General features: G+C 43.9%; 4 protein-coding genes across 4 annotated transcripts in view; 1 reads left to right on the top strand and 3 right to left on the bottom strand.

Moving 5' to 3' along the window:
- LOC306971884 (olfactory receptor 6N1-like) overlaps positions 1 to 23,400 on the top strand; it is a gene marked incomplete at both ends in the record, with an annotated part of 125,952 nt that overhangs the window by 79,765 nt on the left and 22,787 nt on the right. The gene's annotated exons all lie outside the window — the stretch shown is intronic.
- On the bottom strand, positions 2,307 to 3,278 carry LOC306971898 (olfactory receptor 10A6-like; the record flags this gene model as incomplete). Its single annotated transcript, XM_079568338.1, has 1 exon — positions 2,307 to 3,278. The coding sequence occupies one exon, from the start codon at positions 3,276 to 3,278 to the stop codon at positions 2,307 to 2,309; it is 972 nt and encodes a 323-aa protein (XP_079424464.1).
- On the bottom strand, positions 8,026 to 8,994 carry LOC306971899 (olfactory receptor 10A6-like; the record flags this gene model as incomplete). The annotated part of the gene is made up of 1 exon (XM_079568339.1): positions 8,026 to 8,994. The coding sequence occupies one exon, from the start codon at positions 8,992 to 8,994 to the stop codon at positions 8,026 to 8,028; it is 969 nt and encodes a 322-aa protein (XP_079424465.1).
- LOC306971900 (olfactory receptor 10A3-like) lies at positions 21,718 to 22,686 on the bottom strand (the record flags this gene model as incomplete). Its single annotated transcript, XM_079568340.1, has 1 exon — positions 21,718 to 22,686. One exon carries the CDS (start codon positions 22,684 to 22,686, stop codon positions 21,718 to 21,720), a length of 969 nt encoding a protein of 322 aa, XP_079424466.1.

Here is a 23,400-nt window from a genome sequence, read left to right on the forward strand (position 1 = left end):
CACATCTTTAAGAGTCACAGAAATGCTGCTGGAAACTAGGCTGCAAGTTCATGAAACTGACACAAAAGCTTCATACTGAACAGATATATATACTAATATATACATATACACTAAACAGAGTTCATTCCACAAAACAAAATAAGGAATAAGGCCTTTAGGTGCACAGGGAAAGACAGAGTTCAGGCTCGGTTCAGTCAGTAAAAGGTGAGGAATGAATCGTCTACAAAATGAGATCAAATTACTGTTTGGAAGATGTGAAAATTTACAACATCGAGTTCATCTCCAGAGTCAAGAAATCACCAAAAAGTTGCAAAAGCTGCTGTTAAAAAATACAATTGAAGTAAACAGGAAGTGAAATCTTTCAATAAAAGGTTTCAAGTGTTTTTTTCCTCTTCACTTTTGTGGAGGCAAAGCAACGTTAACTTAGATGTTTGCCAGAACTTTATAGCATATTTCTGATGGTTTGCAAAATTATTGCTTCTTTATTGCATCTTTGTCTAAATTTCTGAAATGTTCATTCTTGTCAATACAGCCCAGCCCTAGTCACGAGTCCAGTAAAAAATCAGGCCGTAAAGTCGACACGAACAATGTCAAAAACAAAGCAAACAGTTGTAAATAGCCACATGTCAAATCTACATTTTGTCTAAAGTGTTACTGATTATAAAGTAAATCACGAATCACAAGATCATCAACTACTTTCTAAAAAACGTTTCTAAACATCGAGGCGACACAAGTGGAGGAGCAGAGTCTCTGAGTTTTAAAGGCTTCAGTTGAAGGAGTGGACGAACCAGGAACCAGGGGCAACACTTCCTGTTTTGTTCAGTGCATTGTTCCAGGAGACACAGCTTTAAAGTTACATGAAGAGTGAAGTAAGCGCCAGGGCCTGACGGCTCCATCGTAATTATCACAAAATGTGGTTTTGTTGAAGAAAACATTTTATTACATTCTGAACTTTTATTACAAAATGCGGCTTCACCTGTTTAAGGTTCGGTTTAGGGTTTGGTTTAGGGTTTGGTTTAAGGTTTGGTTTAGGGTTTGGTTTAGGGTTTGGTTTAGGGTTTGGTTTAAGGTTTGGTTTAGGGTTCGGTTCAGGATTCGATTTAAGATTCGGTTTAAGGTTCGGTTTTGGGTTCGGTTTAGGGTTCGGTTTAGGGAGTTCAGCTTCCCGATGGCCCTGTGTACAAAACTGTTCCTCAGTCGACTGGAACTGGCCCGTAGATTCCGCAGTCTCCTCCCTGACGGCAAAACCTTGAAGAGACTGTGTGATGGGTGCGAGGGGGGAGAACATCTCCTTGATAGAGGGGAGAGTGGCTCCACAGATCTTCTCTGCTGCTCACGATGCTCTGGAGGCTCCTTTGGCAGCACTGGGGCCGTGCCACACAGTGATGGAGCTGGTCAGGATGCTCTCTATAGTCCCTCTGTAGAAGAACCTCACAGTGATGGTCAGGATGCTCGCTATCGTCCCTCTGTAGAAGAACCACACAGTGATGGTCAGGATGCTCGCTATCGTCCCTCTGTAGAAGAGCCACACAGTGATGGAGCTGGTCAGGATGCTCTCTATAGTCCCTCTGTAGAAGAACCACACAGTGATGGAGCTGGTCAGGATGCTCTCTATAGTCCCTCTGTAGAAGAACCTCACAGTGATGGTCAGGCTGCTCTCTATAGTCCCTCTGTAGAAGAGCCACACAGTGATGGAGCTGGTCAGGATGCTCTCTATAGTCCCTCTGTAGAAGAACCTCACAGTGATGGTCAGGCTGCTCTCTATAGTCCCTCTGTAGAAGAGCCACACAGTGATGGAGCTGGTCAGGATGCTCTCTATAGTCCTTCTGTAGAAGAACCTCACAGTGATGGAGCTGGTCAGGATGTTCTCTATAGTCCCTCTGTAGAAGTTGCACATAACGGAGGCTGGGACTCTGGCTCTTCTCAGCTTGCGGAGAAAGTAGAGACGCTGATTACTTTTCTTGACCAGTGATGTAGTGTGTATGGTCCAGGAGCTCAGTGCTGGTCACCCTCTCCACAGCAGCACCGTTGATTGTTAGAGGAGCATGCTGGACCTGTGCTCTTCGAAAGTCCACAACAATCTCTTTTGTGGACTTTTGAAGAGAACACAAGCCACTTCCATGTCATTTTTATTTTCCATTGGATATTTTGCATTCTGGCACAGACTACACAAGTACATGCACATGTGTAGTAAATACCACAAGTCTGTAACGGGGGGTTTTAGAGAAAATGTACTAGTAAAGTGGTTCCAAAGTTACTGCACATTCTAACCCTAACCCTTGATCAGGGGGTCGGCGAGTAACAGCTTAACTGTCAGATTTGCCCCTCCTGAAGACTCTGAGCAGTAAGCCTCTGCAGATGAGCCTGATGTTGGTCAGGACTAAGCCGTAGATGAGCGGGTTGAACAGCGGCGGACACAGGAGGAAGTACAGGGACAGGAAAACACGCAACATGTTCGGGAGGTGGCTCATGTCGAACCGGCTCTGAAGGACTTCGAAAAACGCTGCGACGGTGAAGTTCAGCAGCGAGGCCAGGTGAGGCGCACAGGTGTTCGCCGCCTTCTGCCTCGTGCGCCTCTCCCCGCCCCAGCACACCTTCAGAATACGGAGATACATGTACAGAATGACGAGAAACGGGTAAACAACCAAGAAAGAAGTCGCCACAATGCCGTAAATATTCAGAATGGTCGTGTCGTAGCAGGCGAGTTTGACTAATGAGTAATTATCACAATAAACTTTATCGATGACGTTTCCGCAATGTTCTAAAGACGAGCTCAAACCGATCATGATCCCCTGTATTAATAAACCACACGTCCAGGGGAAGAGAGTCAGCGGCGCCGTCCTGTTTCGGGTCATGCGTGTCCTGTAGTGGAGCGGGTGGCAGATGGCGACGTAGCGATCGTACGACATGCCTGTTAACGTGATATGTTCTATGAGGGCATATCCGTGCCAGGCGTAAACCTGGAAGAAGCAGAACGCAGCGGGAACGATGTGGACGTCTCTCAGGATGTGGACTAACAGAAAGGGGAACAGGGCCGCGCTGCCGTACAGCTCGTTGATGAAGAGGCTGCAGAGGAACATGTACATGGGCTCGTGCAGGCTGCGGTTCAGGGCGATGACGCAGACGAGCAGGACGTTAGAGAAAATCATGAGGAGGTACAGCAGCAGCAGAGCCCAGAAGAAGAGCCACCGCAGCGAGCCCAGGTTAAAGTACGCTGTCAGCACGAAGGACGACACCGGAGTGGAGTTGTGTTGGCGGAACGGGCTCTGGACCTGCATCGCTAACAAGGCTAACGAAGCTAACGATGCTAACAAGGCTAATGATGCTAATGATGCTAATGACGCTAACAGCCTGCCAGAACAGTCACACTAATGACCTGCTGCACTCGGGTCTTCACTTTTTCTGCACAGGCACAAATATTACACTTTATTGATTTGAATATGAAAAGCTTCCACCTTGTTTTACTTTGTCTTATTGGCTACGTCACTTTTTTTAAATGTTCATTTCGCTTAAATTGCTCCACAGGACAAATTGTTTTAGTGATTTTTTAATTCTTATGACGCTAACAATGCTAATTAGGGTACTAGCGCTAATTATGCTATTGATGCAAGGAACACTGATGAAAACAGAAATGGCACTAACAAGGGCTATGACACTAACGGGACTCACTATGCTAATGATGCTAACGCTAATGTTTCTAACAACACCAAATATGCTAATGATGCCAACGTTGCTAATTATACTAACACCAAATATGCTAATAATGCTAACATTGCAAATTATGCTTTTACAAATATGCTAATGATGCCAACATTGCAAATTATGCTAACACCAAATATGCTAATAATGCTAACGTTGCAAATTATGCTAACACCAAATATGCTAATAATGCTAGCGTTGCTAATTATGCTAACAACACCAAATATGCTAATAATGCTAACGTTGCTAATTATTCTAACAACACCAAATATGCCAATAATGCTAACGTTGCAAATTATGCTAACAACACCAAATATGCTAATAATGCTAACGTTGCAAATTATGCTAACACCAAATATGCTAATAATGCTAACGTTGCAAATTATGTTATCAACACCAAATATGCTAACGATGCCAACGTTACAAATTATGCTTTTACAAATATGCTTATGCCAACGTTACAAATTATGCTTTTACAAATATGCTAATGCCAACGTTGCAAATTATTCTAACAACACCAAATATGCTAATAATGCTAACGTTGCTAATTATGCTAAATTCACTAATGATTCTTATGACGCTAACAATACAATAACGGAAATTACACTAACAATGTTGCAGAAATGCTGCTAACAATGCTGCTAACAACAATGCTAGTGATGCTATGCTATGCTAACAATGGTTTTGAAGCACCAGTTCTGATTGACACTGGCAAAACAAACACTTACCAAGCTAATGATTTCAATTTGGTAACTAGTATTTATTTCTAAAATGTGAGAAATAATTGCTATTAGTTTGAAATAGCAATTGCATTGGGAACACACTGGAAAAATGACCTCTTAAATGAAATGACTTAAATCACTTGAATAAAGGTTTTTTACGTTGAATTTGAGTTGGTTTGAGCTAATTGGAGATAATATACAAATCTAATGACGATGGAACAAACAGAAATCCCACTTGGAATAAGAAAAATTCAACTTTTACTTAAACATTTACTCGACCAAGAGGTTTTGTCTTTAGATTTAATTTCCCAGTGCAATCGTAAAATTGCCCAGACTTTTAGAGTCACGTGCGACTCTTTATCCAGCTCTTGGTTTAGTCCTAGTTTGGAAAAACCTGAGTCTAACGGGAGTCTTTTCTCATAGAACCTGATTGAATGTTTGTTTCAGCAGCACAACATCCTCTGCAAACAACAAAACCTCCATGTTTTCATCTGTGGTTTGAGGCCGATCGCGTCACACGAGCAGAATGTGACTTTAAACTGTCATATCACAGACGATTGGAGCCTTTTTCAGCTGAACATCTCCGTCATCTCCAGGTCTGTCCGTGTGAAGCGTTTTAAACAGCAGATCACACAGAAAGCTTCATTAGATACTGAAGCTTTGCTTTGTAGCAAACAAAGAAAAAACTGAATGTTTTCTTCAGTGTCACGACTTACTGGCTTCAGTGTGTGTGAAATGAATCAAATCAAGGCCTTAAAGTGAGACTGCAGGAGAACGAACGGGAAACAGTTTGAAACTTCCCGTAGATCAGTGAAAACGTTTATTTTATTTCAAGGCCTTTTCTGTGTAAATCTGACCAAATCTGACCTGTATTGTTAATGATTATCTGAATCAAACATATAACCAGGTTTAAATGTTTGTGTTTACTTTGGTGAAGTGTTGGATCTACAGATCTTATTTAGTTTAAGAATAAAGAAAAGAGTTATCAGAGAAAAGCTCAACAATCAGACAGAATCAGATGTTGAATAATCCTTCAGGAGGAGGAGCTGCTCTGAGGGAAAACATCGTCTACAGTGTGAGAGAAATGCATTTGGAGAAAATGACCTTTGATGTAACAATTCCCCAAATCTGCAGAGAAACGTTGAATCTACACAATATTTGAACACCTTCTTGTGGAGATCAGGAAACTAGTTTGTGTGAAAGAAGAATGGCCCAAAACAAAACCTCCAAATGTGTTTCTGCAGAGTCTTCCCTTCACGTCTTCTGGAAACTTTTGGAGCTTAAACAGAACGGAGAGTTGAGACAAAACCTGTACATTATATTATATATATGTATATATATATATGTATATATATATATATATATTATATTATATTATATTATATGTTTCTCATATAAAGCAGTTTTTGCCTCTGTCGTGCTTTGACGTGTGCGACTTGTTCATCATAGTAAAGTTCAGTGTAACTGAATCAAAGACAAACAGGTCCTTGTTGCTTCGTTCCTGAAAAAGTCCAAAGAGTTTAAGCTGAAAAACACACAAGTGTCTGAACAAAGAGAACGTGGACAGAAGTTGGAGCCGTCAGGAAAAGTGGAGGCTGAAATGTGGCAGAACATTCAGGAAAAGAGGCTTCATCGTGTTCCACACAAACCAAACAGAATCCAGCAGGAAATGGAAACCGTATGTTGAATCTACATTTAGCAAAAGCATCAAAATAAGGATTAAAGAATTAAAGATCACACATGAGCGAGTCATGAAAACAGTGAAAAAGAACACGTTTCAAAATCAGCCTCAGTTTGAAAAACACTCTTCAGTTTCTCCAAAAATGGAATATTATTATTAAGGCTCAACTTTCCAAACGTGGCTTAAGCGTTGGCGGCTCTGAGGACGGAGCTCATGTGAGTGTTTTACAGCGATGGTCCCAGAGTTTTAAAGCTGCACTTCAGAGGACGGAACAGGAAGTAGAGGGGCGGCACTTCCTGTGAAGGAGTGGCTCCTAAATCAGCTGAACTTTGACGTCACATTTGGATGATTCTCGTGTTTAATGAGTTTTTATTGTTCCTTATTATTCTGTAATAGTTCAGCAAATCTCTGCAGCACTTTAAGTGAATCGAACACTGAAAACAGAATAAACAAACAGGAGGCATTGCTGGAAAAGCAGATTATAAAATAAGTGCCAAACTCAGGTCAGGCGTTGCATTATGGGTAAGGGTTAGTGTAAAGCAACAGAGAAGGCTCTGATTGGATCATTTTAACCGGTGGAAAGTTGATGATTTAAAGCGTTTCTGTGGTCGCCGTGGAGACTGTGGCCTCACGTCGCCGATATTCAGAATATCTAAGTTTGGGCCGAAATTTAGGACCGTCATTGATCCATGTACGCGCAGATGAAGCGAGCATTCTGCTTACTTTTTTATGATCTACTTAATCTACTTTGGTCAGACTTTCTAGCAAGACGAGCGTCATTCCAGAGATGCGGTGTGTGTTTTCAAAATCCTGTCCTTCACCAACAAACTAACTAAAGTACAGTGTGGAGCATGAAATAAAAAACTCTACATGTTTGAAAACTCTTTATTCTTACTTTTTGCCCGTCACACAATATTGGAAATTTTACACAGTTTTGCAAAGAATAAGGTCTGTGGACGATTGTTATGAACCAGGGGTTTGAGATAAACCCACAGGAAATGATCTCTAAATCAGGCGAGTGCGCAGGCCAGTTCACGTCCCCTCTCAGGGAGATCAGTCGCCCGGGGAAGGACCGGGGAGAGCCTCGCCGGCCAGTCACAAGATGGACGCCATGTATGCCACGTCAACGAGCACCACGTCCGATGTAGAGTTTTATTTAAAATCTCTGGCACCTGCATGTTTACAAGCAGAACGGGAGGAAACGGCACAGACAGACAAGCTCGTTTTCAGGAGTTGTAACGGTCGTCATCGGCCCCTCGTTCCTTTGGTCACATTTCCCGTTTCCCTGACAATAACCCCACAATAAAACCGACTTTTGATCAGGAACACGGCCTCGCAGGGGAATTACAAAGTGACGACGAAAGGCGCGTTGACAGAGTGGCCTTTACAAAATTACGCCTCTACGGAAATTGCCTCTGAAACATGAATGGACACAAACAAGCTTTTCAAAAAAGGAAGTTCCCATCCCCCACCCAATCACACTCCCTTTTGGAAGATCAGCGCTTAGGGAACCTGTTGTTTGTTTGTTTGTTTTGTTTGTATACTTTATTGGCCCCGTAGGGAAATTTGTCCTCTGCATTTAACCCATCCTTCGATGCCACTGGGGCAACCCGTAAGGAGCAGTGGTCGACGGCCGTGCCGCGCCCGGGGACCCATCTCCATGATGTGGAGCCAGGCTGATGGTCAGAATCACCTGGCTGGAGGATTCACCTATTGCACATGTTTTTAGTTGTAGGGGAAACCGGAGTACCCGGAGGAAACCTACGCAGACACGGGGAGAACATGCAAACTCCACACAGAAAGGCCCCGTCCTGGTGGGAATCGAACCCGGGACCTTCTAGCTGTGAAGCGGAGGCGCTAACCGCTGCGCTACCGTGTGAAATACACGTCTCGGCTTATTGATATCTGTAACTGTTCCCAGACCTACTTTTGTACGGCCCTCCTGAAGACTCTGAGCAGTAAGCCTCTGCAGATGAGCCTGATGTTGGTCAGGACTAAGCCGTAGATGAGCGGGTTGAACAGCGGCGGACACAGGAGGAAGTACAGGGACAGGAAAACACGCAACATGTTCGGGAGGCGACTCATGTCGAACCGGCTCTGAAGGACTTCGAAAAACACAGCGATGGTGAAGTTCAGCACTGAGGCCAGGTGAGGCGCACAGGTGTTCACCGCCTTCTGCCTCGTGCGCCTCTCCCCGCGCCAGCACACCTTCAGAATACGGAAATACGTGTACAGAATGACGAGAAACGGATAAACAACCAAGAAAGAAGTCGCCACAATGCCGTAAATATTCAGAATGGTCGTGTCGTAGCAGGCGAGTTTGACTAATGAGTAATTATCACAATAAACTTTATCGATGACGTTCCCGCAATGTTCCAAAGACGAGCTCAAACCGATCATGATCCCCTGGATTAATAAACCACACGTCCAGGGGAAGAGAATCAGCGCCGCTGACCTGTTTCGGGTCATGCGTGTCCTGTAGTGGAGCGGGTGGCAGATGGCGACGTAGCGATCGTACGACATGCCTGTTAACGTGATATGTTCTATGAGGGCGTATCCGTGCCAGGCGTAAACCTGGAAGAAGCAGAACGCAGCGGGAACGGTGTGGACGTCTCTCAGGATGTGGACTAACAGAAAGGGGAACAGGGCCGCGCTGCCGTACAGCTCGTTGATGAAGAGGCTGCAGAGGAACATGTACATGGGCTCGTGCAGGCTGCGGTTCAGGGCGATGACGCAGACGAGCAGGACGTTAGAGAAAATCATGAGGAGGTACAGCAGCAGCAGAGCCCAGAAGAAGAGCCACCGCAGCGAGCCCAGGTTAAAGTACGCTGTCAGCACGAAGGACGACACCGGAGTGGAGTTGTGTTGGCGGAACGGGCTCTGGACCTGCATCGCTAACAAGGCTAACGAAGCTAACGATGCTAACAAGGCTAATGATGCTAATGACGCTAACAACCTGCCAGAACAGTCACACTAATGACCTGCTGCACTCGGGTCTTCACTTTTTCTGCACAGGCACAAATATTACACTTTATTGATTTGAATATGAAAAGCTTCCACCTTGTTTTACTTTGTCTTATTGGCTACGTCACTTTTTTTAAATGCTCATTTCGCTTAAATTGCTCCACAGGACAAATTGTTTTAGTGATTTGAATTCTTATGACGCTAACAATGCTAATTAGGGTACTAGCGCTACTTATGCTGTTGATGCAAGGAACACTGATAAAAACAGAAATGGCACTAACAAGGGCTATGACACTAACGGGACTCACTATGCTAATAATGCTAACGTTGCTAATTATACTAACACCAAATATGCTAATAATGCTAACGTTGCAAATTATGCTTTTACAAATATGCTAATGATGCCAACATTGCAAATTATGCTAACACCAAATATGCTAATAATGCTAACGTTGCAAATTATGCTAACAACACCAAATATGCTAATAATGCTAACGTTGCAAATTATGCTAACACCAAATATGCTAATAATGCTAACGTTGCTAATTATGCTAACAACACCAAATATGCTAATAATGCTAACGTAGCTAATTATGCTAACAACACCAAATATGCTAATAATGCTAACGTTGCTAATTATGCTAACAACACCAAATATGCTAATAATGCTAACGTTGGTAATTATGCTAACAACACCAAATATGCTAATAATGCTAACGTTGCTAATTATTCTAACAACACCAAATATGCCAATAATGCTAACGTTGCAAATTATGCTAACAACACCAAATATGCTAATAATGCTAACGTTGCAAATTATGCTAGCAACACCAAATATGCTAATAATGCTAACTTTGCTAATTATGCTAACAACACCAAATATGCTAATAATGCTAACGTTGCTAATTATGCTAAATTCACTAATGATTCTTATGACGCTAACAATACAATAACGGAAATTACACTAACAATGTTGCAGAAATGCTGCTAACAATGCTGCTAACAACAATGCTAGTGATGCTATGCTATGCTAACAATGGTTTTGAAGCACCAGTTCTGATTGACACTGGCAAAACAAACACTAATGATTTCAATTTGGTAACTAGTATTTATTTCTAAAATGTGAGAAATAATTGCTATTAGTTTGAAATAGCAATTGCATTGGGAACACACTGGAAAAATGACCTCTTAAATGAGATAAATTACTTAAAATCACTTGAATAAAGGTTGATTATGTTGAATTTGAGTTGGTTTGAGCTAATCTGAGATAATATACAAATCTAATGACGATGGAACAAACAGAAATCCCACTTGGAATAAGACAAATTCAACTTTTACTTAAACATTTACTCGACCAAGAGGTTTTGTCTTTAGATTTAATTTCCCAGTGCAATCGTAAAATTGCCCAGACGTTTAGAGTCACGTGCCACTCTTTATCCAGCTCTTGGTTTAGTCCTAGTTTGGAAAAGCCTGAGTCTAACTGGAGTCTTTTCTCATAGAACCTGATTTAATGTTTGTTTGTTTGTTTCAGCAGCACAACATCCTCTGCAAACAACAAAACCTCCATGAATTCATCTGTGGTTTGAGGCCGATCGCGTCACACGAGCAGAATGTGACTTTAAACTGTCGTATCACAGACGACTGGAGCTGGTTTCAGCTGAACATCTCTGTCATCTCCGGGTCTGTCCGTGTGAAGCGTTTTAAACAGCAGATCACACAGAATGCTTCATTAGATACTGAAGCTTTGCTTTGTAGCAAACAAAGAAAAAACAGAATGTTTTCTTCAGTGTCACGACTTACTGGCTTCAGTATGTGTGAAATGAATCAAATCAAGGCCTTAAAGTGAGACTGCAGGAGAACGAACGGGAAACAGTTTGAAACTTCCCGTAGATCAGTGAAAACATTGATTTTATTTCAAGGCCTTTTCTGTGTAAATATGACCAAATCTGACCTGTATTGTTAATGATTATCTGAATCAAACATATAACCAGGTTTAAATGTTTGTGTTTACTTTGGTGAAGTGTTGGATCTGCAGATCTTATTTAGTTTAAGAATTAAGAAAAGAGTTATCAGAGAAAAGCTCAACAATCAGACAGAATCAGATGTTGAATAATCCTTCAGGAGGAGGAGCTGCTCTGAGGGAAAACATCGTCTACAGTGTGAGAGAAATGCATTTGGAGAAAATGACCTTTGATGTAACAATTCCCCAAATCTGCAGAGAAACGTTGAATCTACACAATATTTGAACACCTTCTTGTGGAGATCAGGAAACTAGTTTGTGTGAAAGAAGAATGGCCCAAAACCTCCAAATGTTTTTCTGCAGTGTCTTCCCTTCACGTCTTCAGGAAACTTTTGGAATTTAAACAGAACGGAGAGTTGAGACAAAACCTGTACATTATATTATATATATATATATATATATTATATTATACGTTTCTCAGATAAAGCAGTTTTTGCCTCTGTCGTGTTTTGACGTGTGCGACTTGTTCATCATAGTAAAGTTCAGTGTAACTGAATCAAAGACAAACAGGTCCTTGTTGCTTCGTTCCTGAAAAAGTCAAAAGAGTTTAAGCTGAAAAACACACAAGTGTCTGAACAAAGAGAACGTGGACAGAAGTTGGAGCCGTCAGGAAAAGTGGAGGCTGAAATGTGGCAGAACATTCAGGAAAAGAGGCTTCATCGTGTTCCACACAAACCAAACAGAATCCAGCAGGAAATGGAAACCGTATGTTGAATCTACATTTAGCAAAAGCATCAAAATAAGGATTAAAGAATTAAAGATCACACATGAGCGAGTCATGAAAACGGTGAAAAAGAACACGTTTCAAAATCAGCCTCAGTTTGAAAAACACTCTTCAGTTTCTCCAAAAATGGAATATTATTATTAAGGTTCAACTTTCCAAATGTGGCTTAAGCGTTGGTGGCTCTGAGGACGGAGCTCATGTGAGTGTTTTACAGCGATGGTCCCAGAGTTTTAAAGCTAAACTTCAGAGGACAGAACAGGAAGTAGAGGGGCGGCACTTCCAGTGAAGGAGTGGCTCCTAAATCAGCTGAACTTTGACGTCACATTTGGATGATTCTCGTGTTTAATGAGTATTTATTGTTTCTTATTATTCTGTAATAGTTCAGCAAATCTCTGCAGCACTTTAAGTGAATGTAACACTGAAAACAGAGAATAAACAAACAGGAGGCATTGCTGGAAAAGCAGATTATAAAATAAGTGCCCATCTTGGGTCACGCATTGCATTATGGGTAAGGGTTAGTGTAAAGCAACAAAGAAAGCTGTAAAATGTGACTCTTTAAAGCGTTTCCCTGGAGCCTGTTACATTCTCAGCTAAAAGACAGAAACTGAAAGAACTGAACTGTCGTCTCGTCATCGGAAGGTCATGGGTTCGATTCCCAGCTCTCCCAAATGCACACTGTCATTGTGTCCTTGGACAAGACACTTCACTCTTCTGGCCTCCAGTGTCTGTATAAAACTTAGAAGCAAATTTGGTCAGACTTGCATTTGCTGTTATGATGGTTTTAGCAACAGTCATGATGCCAGTGCTGTTACATTACATTGGCATAATAACAAATGCCATCGTGGCGTCCGTACTGCGACAGCGGAACAAAGCCACGAAGGACATTTCTCCTCCTTTTTTCTATGGTTTTCAGTGTATACTTTGATAAATACTCAGAATCTGCGGTACCTAAACCTTCCTCCAGGAGAAACTCACTACTGTTTGTGATATTGTCCGTTTGACAGTTTTGTTGAGATGTAATGTATATTATTCATATGCTAATCGAATGCCCATTGAGATACATTGTGTTCTGTTAGCTTAGACTATGGTGTTTCCAGTTCCCAGGATCCTCGGCGTCTCGACCAGCGCCGCCAACTGGTTCCATTTCACTCAGACCACTCGCCCCTTCGCAGCTCCACTCCTCCGTTTGGCTCATTACGAGGGGTACAGCTGTGGATCCTCCGCTGCCTCGGAGAGCTGAAATTACCCATGATGCACTGCAGGGTAGAAGTGTTGTAAGCAAGTAAAGACGTAAAAAAGAGGTTTATATAAAGTAAATGAAAGGCCTAATAAATAGGCAAGGCAAGGCAAGTTTATTTGTAGAGCACAATTCATACACAAGGCAATTCAAAGTGCTTCACAGTTGAAAACAAATAGAATCAATAAAAACATCAACATAAAATTAATCAATTACAGTAAAAGGCGAGAGTGCAGATAAAATACTTTCAGTCATATGCATTGGTAAAAAGAACTGTTTTCAGCCTGGATTTGAACATTGTCAGAGTTGAGGCCTGTCTCACATCCTCGTGAAGACTGTTCCAGATTTTAGCTGCATGAAACTGAAACGCAGCCTCACCGTGTTTATTATTGACTCTGGGAACCACCAGGAGGCCCCTCCCTGAAGTTCTCAGGGCCCGAGATGGTTCATACGGCTCTAACATGTCAGAGATGTACTTTGGAGCTAAACCATGAAAAGACTTGTACACGAGCAGAGCTGTTTTAAAGTCTATTCTCTGAGTGACAGGAAGCCAGTGCAGAGACCGGAGCACTGGACTAATATGGTCATATTTCCTGGTTCTTGTCAGGACTCGAGCAGCAGCGTTCTGGATGTACTGTAGCTGTCTGATAGCTCGTTTAGAGAGGCCAGTGAGTAGGCCGTTACAGTAGTCTAACCTGCTGGAGACAAATGCATGGATAAGTCTCTCTAAGTCTGGTTTTGACACTATTCCTCTGATCTTAGCAATGTTTTTCAGATGGTAAAAAGCTGCTGATGTTATTGCTTTGATGTGGCTGTTTAAGTTCAGGTCTGAGTCCATGATCACTCCTAGATTTCTAACCTGATTTTTTGGTTTTAGAGAGAGAGACTCAAGGTGACTGACAACACTTTGTCTTTGTGCCTGTGGGCCAAAAACAATGATCTCAGTTTTGTCTGAGTTTAGTTGGAGAAAGTTGTTTTGCATCCACAAACTGATCTGTTGGATGCAGTGACAGAGAATATCTACAGGCCTGTGTTCACCAGCCGTCAGTGACACGTAGATTTAAGTGTCATCTGCATAGTTGTGGTACGACACATTGTTGCTGTTTATTAGCTGACCCAATGGAAGCATGTACAAGTTGAATAAGAGGGGTCCCAAGATTGACCCCTGGGGGACTCCACAGGTCATGGCAATTTTGTCTGAGACACAGTTGCCAATTTCAACAAAGTACGTCCTGTCCTCGAGATAGGACTTAAACCAGTTTAGAGCAGTACCAGAGATTCCCACCCAGTTTTCTAGCCTGTGAAGTAAGATCCCGTGGTCCACTGTGTCAAAGGCAGCGCTCAGGTCCAGCAGAACTAAGACTGAGACCTTACCTGCGTTGGTGTTCATGCGGATATCATTTGTCACCTTGATCAGAGCTGTCTCAGTGCTGTGGTGGGGCCTAAAGCCTGACTGGAAAGTATCAAACACATTGTTAGACAGGAGAAAGTAAGTGAGCTGCTGATATACTACTTTCTCTAGGACTTTTCCTAAGAATGGCAGGTTTGATATGGGCCGGTAGTTGTTCATTACCTTGGCATCAAGGCTGCTCTTTTTTAGAAGAGGCTTAATGACTGCTGTTTTCAAGGCCTTTGGAAATGCTCCAGTCTGGAGTGAGATGTTAACTAACTGAGCAAGTTGTGGTAACAAGCTGGTCAGCACAGACTTCAGAAATCTAGTGGGTAATTCATCAAGGCAGCATGTACATGAACTCAGACCAGAGATAACCTCTTCGATTGTTTTGTCAGTAACAGGTGTGAAATGTGTCAGCTCAAGGTGTTTATCTGGTGGCAGAGTTTCTTTTTGTGTTGTGGAATTTATGGCATTTTTAATGCTTTGGACTTTGTCATAGAAAAATATTGCAAACTCATTACACTTAGATGTCGAGATTAGTTCTAGGGGCAGTGAAACTGGAGGGTTAGTTAATCTGTTTACTGTGGAAAACAGAACACGAGAATTGTTTCTGCAGTTTGCAATGATTTTAGAGAAGTACTTCTCCCTTGCTCCACGCAAAATCTGGTTGAACACACAAAGTACTTCTTTGTAAACCTCAAAATGAACCTGGAGCTTTGACTTGCGCCATTTCCGTTCGGCTTTTCGGCACTCCCTTTTCTGTGCCCTGACCGAAACTTCACTTCTCCAAGGTGCCTTTTGCCTATTGTTAACCATTTTAATCTTGACAGGAGCAATAGTATCCAAAACATTTAAGACCCTTGATGTGTAAGAGTCCAACAGATTATCAACATTAGAACATGGGGCATTTTCAAATCTGATCATCTCCATAAACTGTGTCTTCGTTTTATCATTTATGTGTCTTCTTTGAATAACTCCAGGCCCGACCACTGGTTTAGGTGTAACACACAGGTCAAAGAAGACACAAAAATGATCAGATAATGCAACATTAACAACATTCACATTTGATATATTAGCACCTTTTGTAATAACTAGATCTAGAGTGTGGCCTTTGTTGTGAGTCGCCTCACTCACGTGCTGAGTTAAACCAAACATTTCAAGGACAGCACTGAGTTCTTTTGCATGCCTGTCGTTGGTCACATCCACATGCACATTAAAATCACCTGAAATTACTAAACAATCGAAATCAATGCATATAAATGACAGTAATTGAGTAAAATCTTCAATAAAACAGTTCTGTGGTGGTTTGTAAATAGTCATATAAAGTATGGAAGATTGTTTTATCTCAATTTTGAATGACACATACTCAAACGATGGAAAAACCCCAAATGACAATTTTTGCAGGAGTAAATTGTCCTTGAATATGGCACAAACACCCCCACCCCTCTGGTTTTGGCGTGTTTCAGACACAAAATTGAAGTGAGATGGACTACACTCAATCAAAACTGCATTACCAGTGTTTTTGTCTAGCCATGTTTCAGTTAAAAACATAAAATCTAGATTATGAGAGGAAATAAAACTATTTATTAAAAAGGACTTGTTTTTTAGCGATCTGACATTGAGTACAGCATGTTTCAGATTTATCTGTGTTTGAGTGGATGGAATCTTTTTGCAGGGGATATGGATTAGATTTCTTTGATTGGACGGTCTGACTGTCCCTCTCTTATCTAATCTATGTTGTTTGACAGTATTAATTGTCTTGTAAGAACACACACCCTCTATGGACCTCTGGTTGGTTTTGAGTTTGCTATGTATGGTAGCAACGCAGAGGCCCCTAATGTCCTAGACAGCAGCAGTGAAGCTGCTGGAGATAACAGCTGTGGGCGCCGGTGGTGGGGGCCGAGCTGGGGAGACCTTGGTTTGTGAAAAAAGCGGAGGTGGGAGAGGGGCATGATGCTTCTTTGGGGATGAAAGCCTTGGTCTTGACGCAATTGGAGTGAGGGGAGTCATTTTAGTCCCATGTTTGATCAAGTTTTCAAGATGGTTGGAAAATCCCATAGGTGACTCTGGGGATGGGAACAATTCAGAAAAGTCTCTGGAGGGTGTAGATGTAGTAGTCGGGCTCAAGGCCTGTGGTGGAGTAAGAGAAAGTGCTCCTTCGGCTGAATCGTTTGATATAGGTGCAGGTGGTGCTGAAGCTGAGCTTTTCCCCGGAGATGCAGGTGGTGATGCTGCTATTGTTGAAACGCTTTCTGGAGATGCGGGTGGTGCTGGTGCAGCTAAATCCTTAACTGCTGCTGAGTCTATAGGTGCAGATGGTGCTGCTGTGGCTGAATCCTTAAATGTGGCTGATTCCATAGGTGCAGGTGGTGCTGCTATGGCTGAAACCATTACTGCAGCTGAGTCCTTTACTGCAGGTGCAGATGACGCAGCTGCGACTGTATCATTTATTGGTGGTGCAGTTGAGGCCTTTGCTGCTGAGCCAGGAGCTCTTCTCATGCTCCTCTCGGCTCTCCCTTGTAGCTCAGGCCTCCTCTGATTTTGCAGAGCGTGGAGGAGATTTTCCGTCAGTCGTCTCACTCCACCTCTGCTCAAGTGAGGCCCATTTCCTCTAAACAGGTCATCACGTTGCCAGAACAGATTAAAGTTCTCTATGAAATACAGTCCTCTCGGCTCACAGACGTTGGACAGCCATGTATTCAACTGAAATAGCCGGGAGAATTTGTTTATTCTCCCATCGATGTTTGGGATGGGTCCACTGATGAACATTTGTATTGCCTCTTTATCCAGACAATCAAGTCTCTCAAAAAGTTTATTGAACTTTTCTTTCAGGGCTTCAGACTCTTCGTCTCTTATGTCCACAGCACCAACATGTATGATAAGTTTATCAATCCCAGGGTTATTTGTGATTTCCTTGTTTAGAACATCTATGATGTCAGAAACTGTGGCGCTGGGATAACTGCTTGTAGTAATCCTGTCATTGTTTATATTAGATATGGCTCCGTCTCCAAGAACCAGGATATCTCTGGCCTTGACACTTGCCACACTTTTCCTCTCGAGCTTTGTTTTGACTTCTTTTTCTCTGTCTCTCTCTGATTTTCTCCGTTTGTTACACTCATCTTTTGAGAGAGGTGAAAATCTGTTTGTTAACTTTATTCCAGGCCTATGGTTGTTTACGTAAGTCTGCAGTTGTAGCTACTGGACCTGCTAAATATATTTAATATTTGAATTGAATTTCTTACAGGTCCTGAGTACCTTAAGTCTCTGGATGTTGTAGGACTGTCTTGGCTGACACGTCTCTGCAACATCGCGTGGCGGTCGGGGACAGTGCCTCTGGACTGGCAAACCGGGGTGGTGGTCCCTCTCTTTAAGAAGGGGGATCGGAGGGTCGGGATCACCCTCTTCAGCCTCCCCGGTAAGTCCTACTCCGGGGTGCTGGAGAGGAGGATCCGGCCGATAGTCGAACCTTGGATCCAGGAGGAACAATGCGGTTTTCGTCCTGGTCGTGGCACACTGGACCAGCTCTATGCCTTCCGTCGGGTACTCGAGGGTTCATGGGAGTTCGACCAACCAGTCCACATGTGTTTTGTGGATCTGGAGAAATCGTGCGACCGTGTCCCTCGTGGTGCCCTGTGGGGGGTGCTCCGGGAGTATGGGGTCCGGGGCCCTCGTGGTGCCCTGTGGGGGGTGCTCCGGGAGTATGGGGTCCGGGGCCCTCGTGGTGCCCTGTGGGGGGTGCTCCGGGAGTATGGGGTCCGGGGCCCTCGTGGTGCCCTGTGGGGGGTGCTCCGGGAGTATGGGGTCCGGGGCCCTCGTGGTGCCCTGTGGGGGGTGCTCCGGGAGTATGGGTTCCGGGGCCCTCGTGGTGCCCTGTGGGGGGTGCTCCGGGAGTATGGGGTCCGGGGCCCTCGTGGTGCCCTGTGGGGGGTGCTCCGGGGGTATGGGGTCCGGGGCCCTCGTGGTGCCCTGTGGAGGGTGCTCCAGGAGTATGGGTTCCGGGGCCCTCGTGGTGCCCTGTGGGGGGTGCTCCGGGAGTATGGGGTCCGGGGCCCTCTGCTAAGGGCTGTCCGTTCCCTGTATGAGCAGCAGGAGCTTGGTTCGCATTGCCGGCAGTAAGTCAGACCTGTTCCCGGTGCGTGTTGGTCTCCGCCAGGGATGAGTTTCCTTCGCAGGGTGGCTGGGCGCACCCTTCGAGATCGGGTGAGGAGCTCAGTTACCCGGGAGGAGCTCGGCGTAGAGTCGCTGCTCCTTCACGTCGAAAGGAGCAGCTGAGGTGGCTAGGGCATCTGTTCCGGATGCCTCCTGGTCGCCTCCCGCGGGAGGTGTTCCAGCTCGTATTAGACGCTTGTGCTTACCTGAAGTCAAACGCTTGTCGCACTGACACTCTGGCCGCACGTTAGCTTGTGTTCGTAGCTACAACAGGCTCCTCGAGGCCCAAACACATTCCCAGCGCCACAGAAATACGTTTTCTTGTCGCCGCCTTTAATCCTGGGTGTTTAGGTAAAGAAACACTGAAGTGTGTCGTTGTAAAAGTCACAGAGCTGCTGTAGCTCCGGTTCACAATGAAGCTAAACCTCCGTGACTTATTTTGCCTTTTTTTTTAGATGTATTTTTTTTCTTGGCCGGCGTAGAATCTGCCCCGATGGCTCAGCTACAACGTACGTCACTGTGGGAGAAAGCTCCTGATTGGTCGACGCTCGCGAATTTCTCCAAAAAGTTCCCAACTCTAGCGTGGTCTGCGCTGGACGCCCTGGAGGCGCATCAAAAGCTCACCACGCACGGAAAGCTTCAAAACGCGCCGCACAGGAGGCGCGTGACTCGCTGCGGGATATTTTGACGCTCCCTGAGGCGCGTCCACCGTGTGTTTTCAATGTAAACTACGTTTGGTGTGAATGCACCTTAAGACATCCAACCAAAACCAACATGTAAATAGTTTCCTGGCCTCTGTTCTTCATAAAACAGTTATTTTTGTAAGCAGTGATTGACATTTTATTATATGATCTGACACGTGACCTGACGCCGCCGCTCCGGAGGCCGTTCCATCTGAGTGAGAGGACGCTCTCACACTGAGGACGGATCCTCACAACTGAGAAACAGCCAATGAATGAAGCTCTTCATTGTTTTGATTATGTTGCGCAACTATACTAACTAAATATATTAATTCAATTTGTTAAAGCTATTTTCTGAAAGAAAACTTAAGTGTTGATGGTTCTATGACATCAAGTAACTGACTTCTGATTTATTTGAGATGGTTTTTCACTCCCCTTGTTTTTGGGTCACCCCTCCCCCTCTCTTTTGTGTTTGTGCGTCTCCACCTGTGTGGGCGTGGCAGCTCCTGGGTGCAGGACGGCACAGCTGGTACAACCTGCCAATTACCAGTACAAGAGGCTTGGTTTGTTTGTGACTTTACTCTAAACCTGCCTCCAGTATTATTATCCTAACAATGTCCTGTTTAACTGTGTGACCTGCCCTTGCACCAAAATCCATTTCTGTCACAGAGCAAACGTTCATATGTTATCAATGAATGAATAGTGTGAACAAATGCAATGTTATGTGAGTCTATTGCCTCGGTTTTATAATTGTTGTTGGCGTTAAACACCTCGCCCCGGGACAGTTGAAAACGAGCTTTGCGGCTAATACTGACACATTTACAGAAATGATCCGTACAACCAGATTGCTTCCAAAAACTATCTTTAATCGCTTACACCAACAATGTGACGTTTGGGGCTGAGCCCTTCATCACACACATCATGTCTAATGAAGTTTACATTTGTTAATGTTCCTCTGTATCTAATCTATTACAGTTTTGTTTCTTATAGTAAGACAGAAAGGTTTAGTTTACCTGCTTGACTAGTTTCGATCACTTCCTGTGATCTTCCTCAGAAGCGACACCTGGTGGTGGAGGTGTCGTGTCGTAGCAGCTTACATGGATGTTCCAGTCAGTAGGCAGCCATATCAGACCACTGCAAGAGGGAAAACCACATCATGAACTGGGACAATGAAAGGGTCATCCGTGCCGAAAGTAACAAGTACCACCGCTGGATCAGAGAAGCCATCGAGATCAGGAAACGTGCATCAACATCTATGAACCGGGACGAGGGAGCGTACACCTTATCCCACACTTGGGACGCCGTCCTGGAGAAGGCGCCAGTCAGTAGGGGGCGTAAGCTCTCCCTACTGACTGGAACATCCATGTAAGCTGCTACGACACCTCCACCACCAGGTGTGGCTTCTGAGGAAGATCACAGGAAGTGATCGAAACTAGTCAAGCAGGTAAACTAAACCTTCTGTCTTACTATAAGAAACAAAACTGTAATAGCCTTAACCTAAGAAGACAGTACGAACCTTCTACAATGTATCTAATCTATATCAAATATAACATTTGTTTCCTACTTTAAAACCGTGCTTCTGTCATTGAACATGGGACAGTGATGACAGTGAAGGCGAAGCACTGGGAGTGAATACAGTAAACAAAGCGAAACAACACGACTGAAGAAACAGACGTTTCAGATAAATGGAATCCATCCATCCATCCATTGCAATGGATGGATATAGATGGATATAGATGGATGGAGATGGATATAGATGGATATAGATGGATATAGATGGATATAGATGGATATAGATGGATATAGATGGATATAGATGGATATAGATGGATGGATGGATATAGATGGATGGATATAGATGGATATAGATGGATATAGATGGATATAGATGGATATAGATGGATGGATGGATATAGATGGATGGATATAGATGGATATAGATGGATATAGATGGATATAGATATATATAGATGGATGGAGATGGATATAGATGGATATAGATGGATATAGATGGATATAGATGGATGGAGATGGATATAGATGGATGGAGATGGATATAGATGGATGGATGGACGGACACCAATCACAAACAACAAGTGTGTCTCACATTCTGCCCATGGATCAATGAAAATGCTACTGGTTTTCATTGGAGGCATAGGGGCTAGACTTCACAAGCTGGCCGCCTCTTTCCTTTGGTCACGTTTCCCTGACAATAAATCCACAATAACATCGACTTGCGATCAGAAACACGGCCTCGCAGGGGAACTACAAACTGAGGACGAAAGGCGTGTTGCTCCACGACAGAGTGGCCTTTACAAAAATACGGAAAAAGTATGTTTGCCTCTGAAACAGGAGTGGACACAAACATGCTTTCCATTAAAGGAAGTTCCCATGCTGCAAGAAAAACGCTGAGGGTAGACAGGAAGTTATATTCATTAGCTTGTGTGTCTACTTTTGTACGGCCCTCCTGAAGACCCTGAGCAGTAAGCCTCTGCAGATGAGCCTGATGTTGGTCAGGACTAAGCCGTAGATGAGCGGGTTGAACAGCGGCGGACACAGGAGGAAGTACAGGGACAGGAAAACACGCAACATGTTCGGGAGGTGACTCATGTCGAACCGGCCCTGAATTATTTCAAAAAGCGCCGCGATGACGAAGTTCAGAAACGAGGCCAGGTGAGGCGCGCAGGTGTTCACCGCCTTCTGCCTCGTTTTCCTTTCCCCGTTCCAGCACACCTTCAGAATACGGAAGTACATGTAGAAAATGACACTTAACGTGCCGACAGTCAAGTTACAAGTTGACACAAGACCATGTATGTTGACATCAGTCGCGTCGTAGCAGGCGAGTTTGACTATGGGGTAATTATCACAATAAACTTTATCGATAACGTTCCCACAAAGCTCCAGAGACGAACTCATAATGATGGTGGGTCCCATCCCCAACAGAGTGTAAATCCACGGGAAGAGAATCAGCACCGCCGTCCTGCTTCGGCTCATGCGCACTCTGTAGTGGAGCGGGTGGCAGATGGCGGCGTAGCGATCGTACGACATTCCCATCAACGTCAGCATTTGTATCATGCCGTATCCATGCAGGGCGTAAACCTGGAAGAAGCAGAACGCAGCGGGAACGGTGTGGACGTCTCTCAGGATGTGGACTAACAGAAAGGGGAACAGGGCCGCGCTGCCGTACAGCTCGTTGATGAAGAGGCTGCAGAGGAACATGTACATGGGCTCGTGCAGGCTGCGGTTCAGGGCGATGACGCAGACGAGCAGGACGTTAGAGAAGATCATGAGGAGGTACAGCAGCAGCAGAGCCCAGAAGAAGAGCCACCGCAGCGAGCCCAGGTTAAAGTACGCTGTCAGCACGAAGGACGACACCGGAGTGGAGTTGTGTCGCCGGAACGGGCTCTGGACCTTCATCGCTAACAAAGCTAACGATGCTAACAAGTCTAATGAAGCTATCGATGCTAACAAGGCTAATGATGCTAACAAGGCTAACGATGCTAACAAGGCTAATGAAGCTAACGATGCTAACAAGGCGAACGATGCTAACAAGGCTAACGATGCTAACAAGGCTAATGAAGCTATCGATGCTAACAAGGCTAATGATGCTAACAAGGCTAACGATGCTAACAAGGCTAACTATGCTAACAAGGCTAACTATGCTAACAAGGCTAATGAAGCTAACGATGCTAACAAGGCTAATTATGCTAACAAGGCTAATGGCACTAATGACGTTAGTTGTACTAATGACGACATGATGCTAATAACTTAAAACGAGAAGGACACTAGCAATTATGTCAATGATGCTGAAGTTGCTAATGATGCTAACAAGGCTAACGATGCTAACAAGGCTAATGAAGCTATAGATGCTAACAAGGCGAACGATGCTAACAAGGCTAATGGAGCTAACGATGCTAACAAGGCGAACAATGCTAACAAGGCTAATTATGCTAACAAGGCTAATGGCACTAATGACGCTAGTTGTACTAATGACGACAATGATGCTAATATAAAACGAGAAGGACACTAGCAATTATGTTAATGATGCTGAAGTTGCTAATGATGCTAACAAGGCTAACGATGCTAACAAGGCTAATGAAGCTATAGATGCTAAGAAGGCGAACGATGCTA

The sequence above is a fragment of the Gobius niger genome (genome assembly GCF_951799975.1).
Source record: "Gobius niger genome assembly, chromosome: 12".
Classification (NCBI taxonomy): Eukaryota; Metazoa; Chordata; class Actinopteri; order Gobiiformes; family Gobiidae; genus Gobius; species Gobius niger.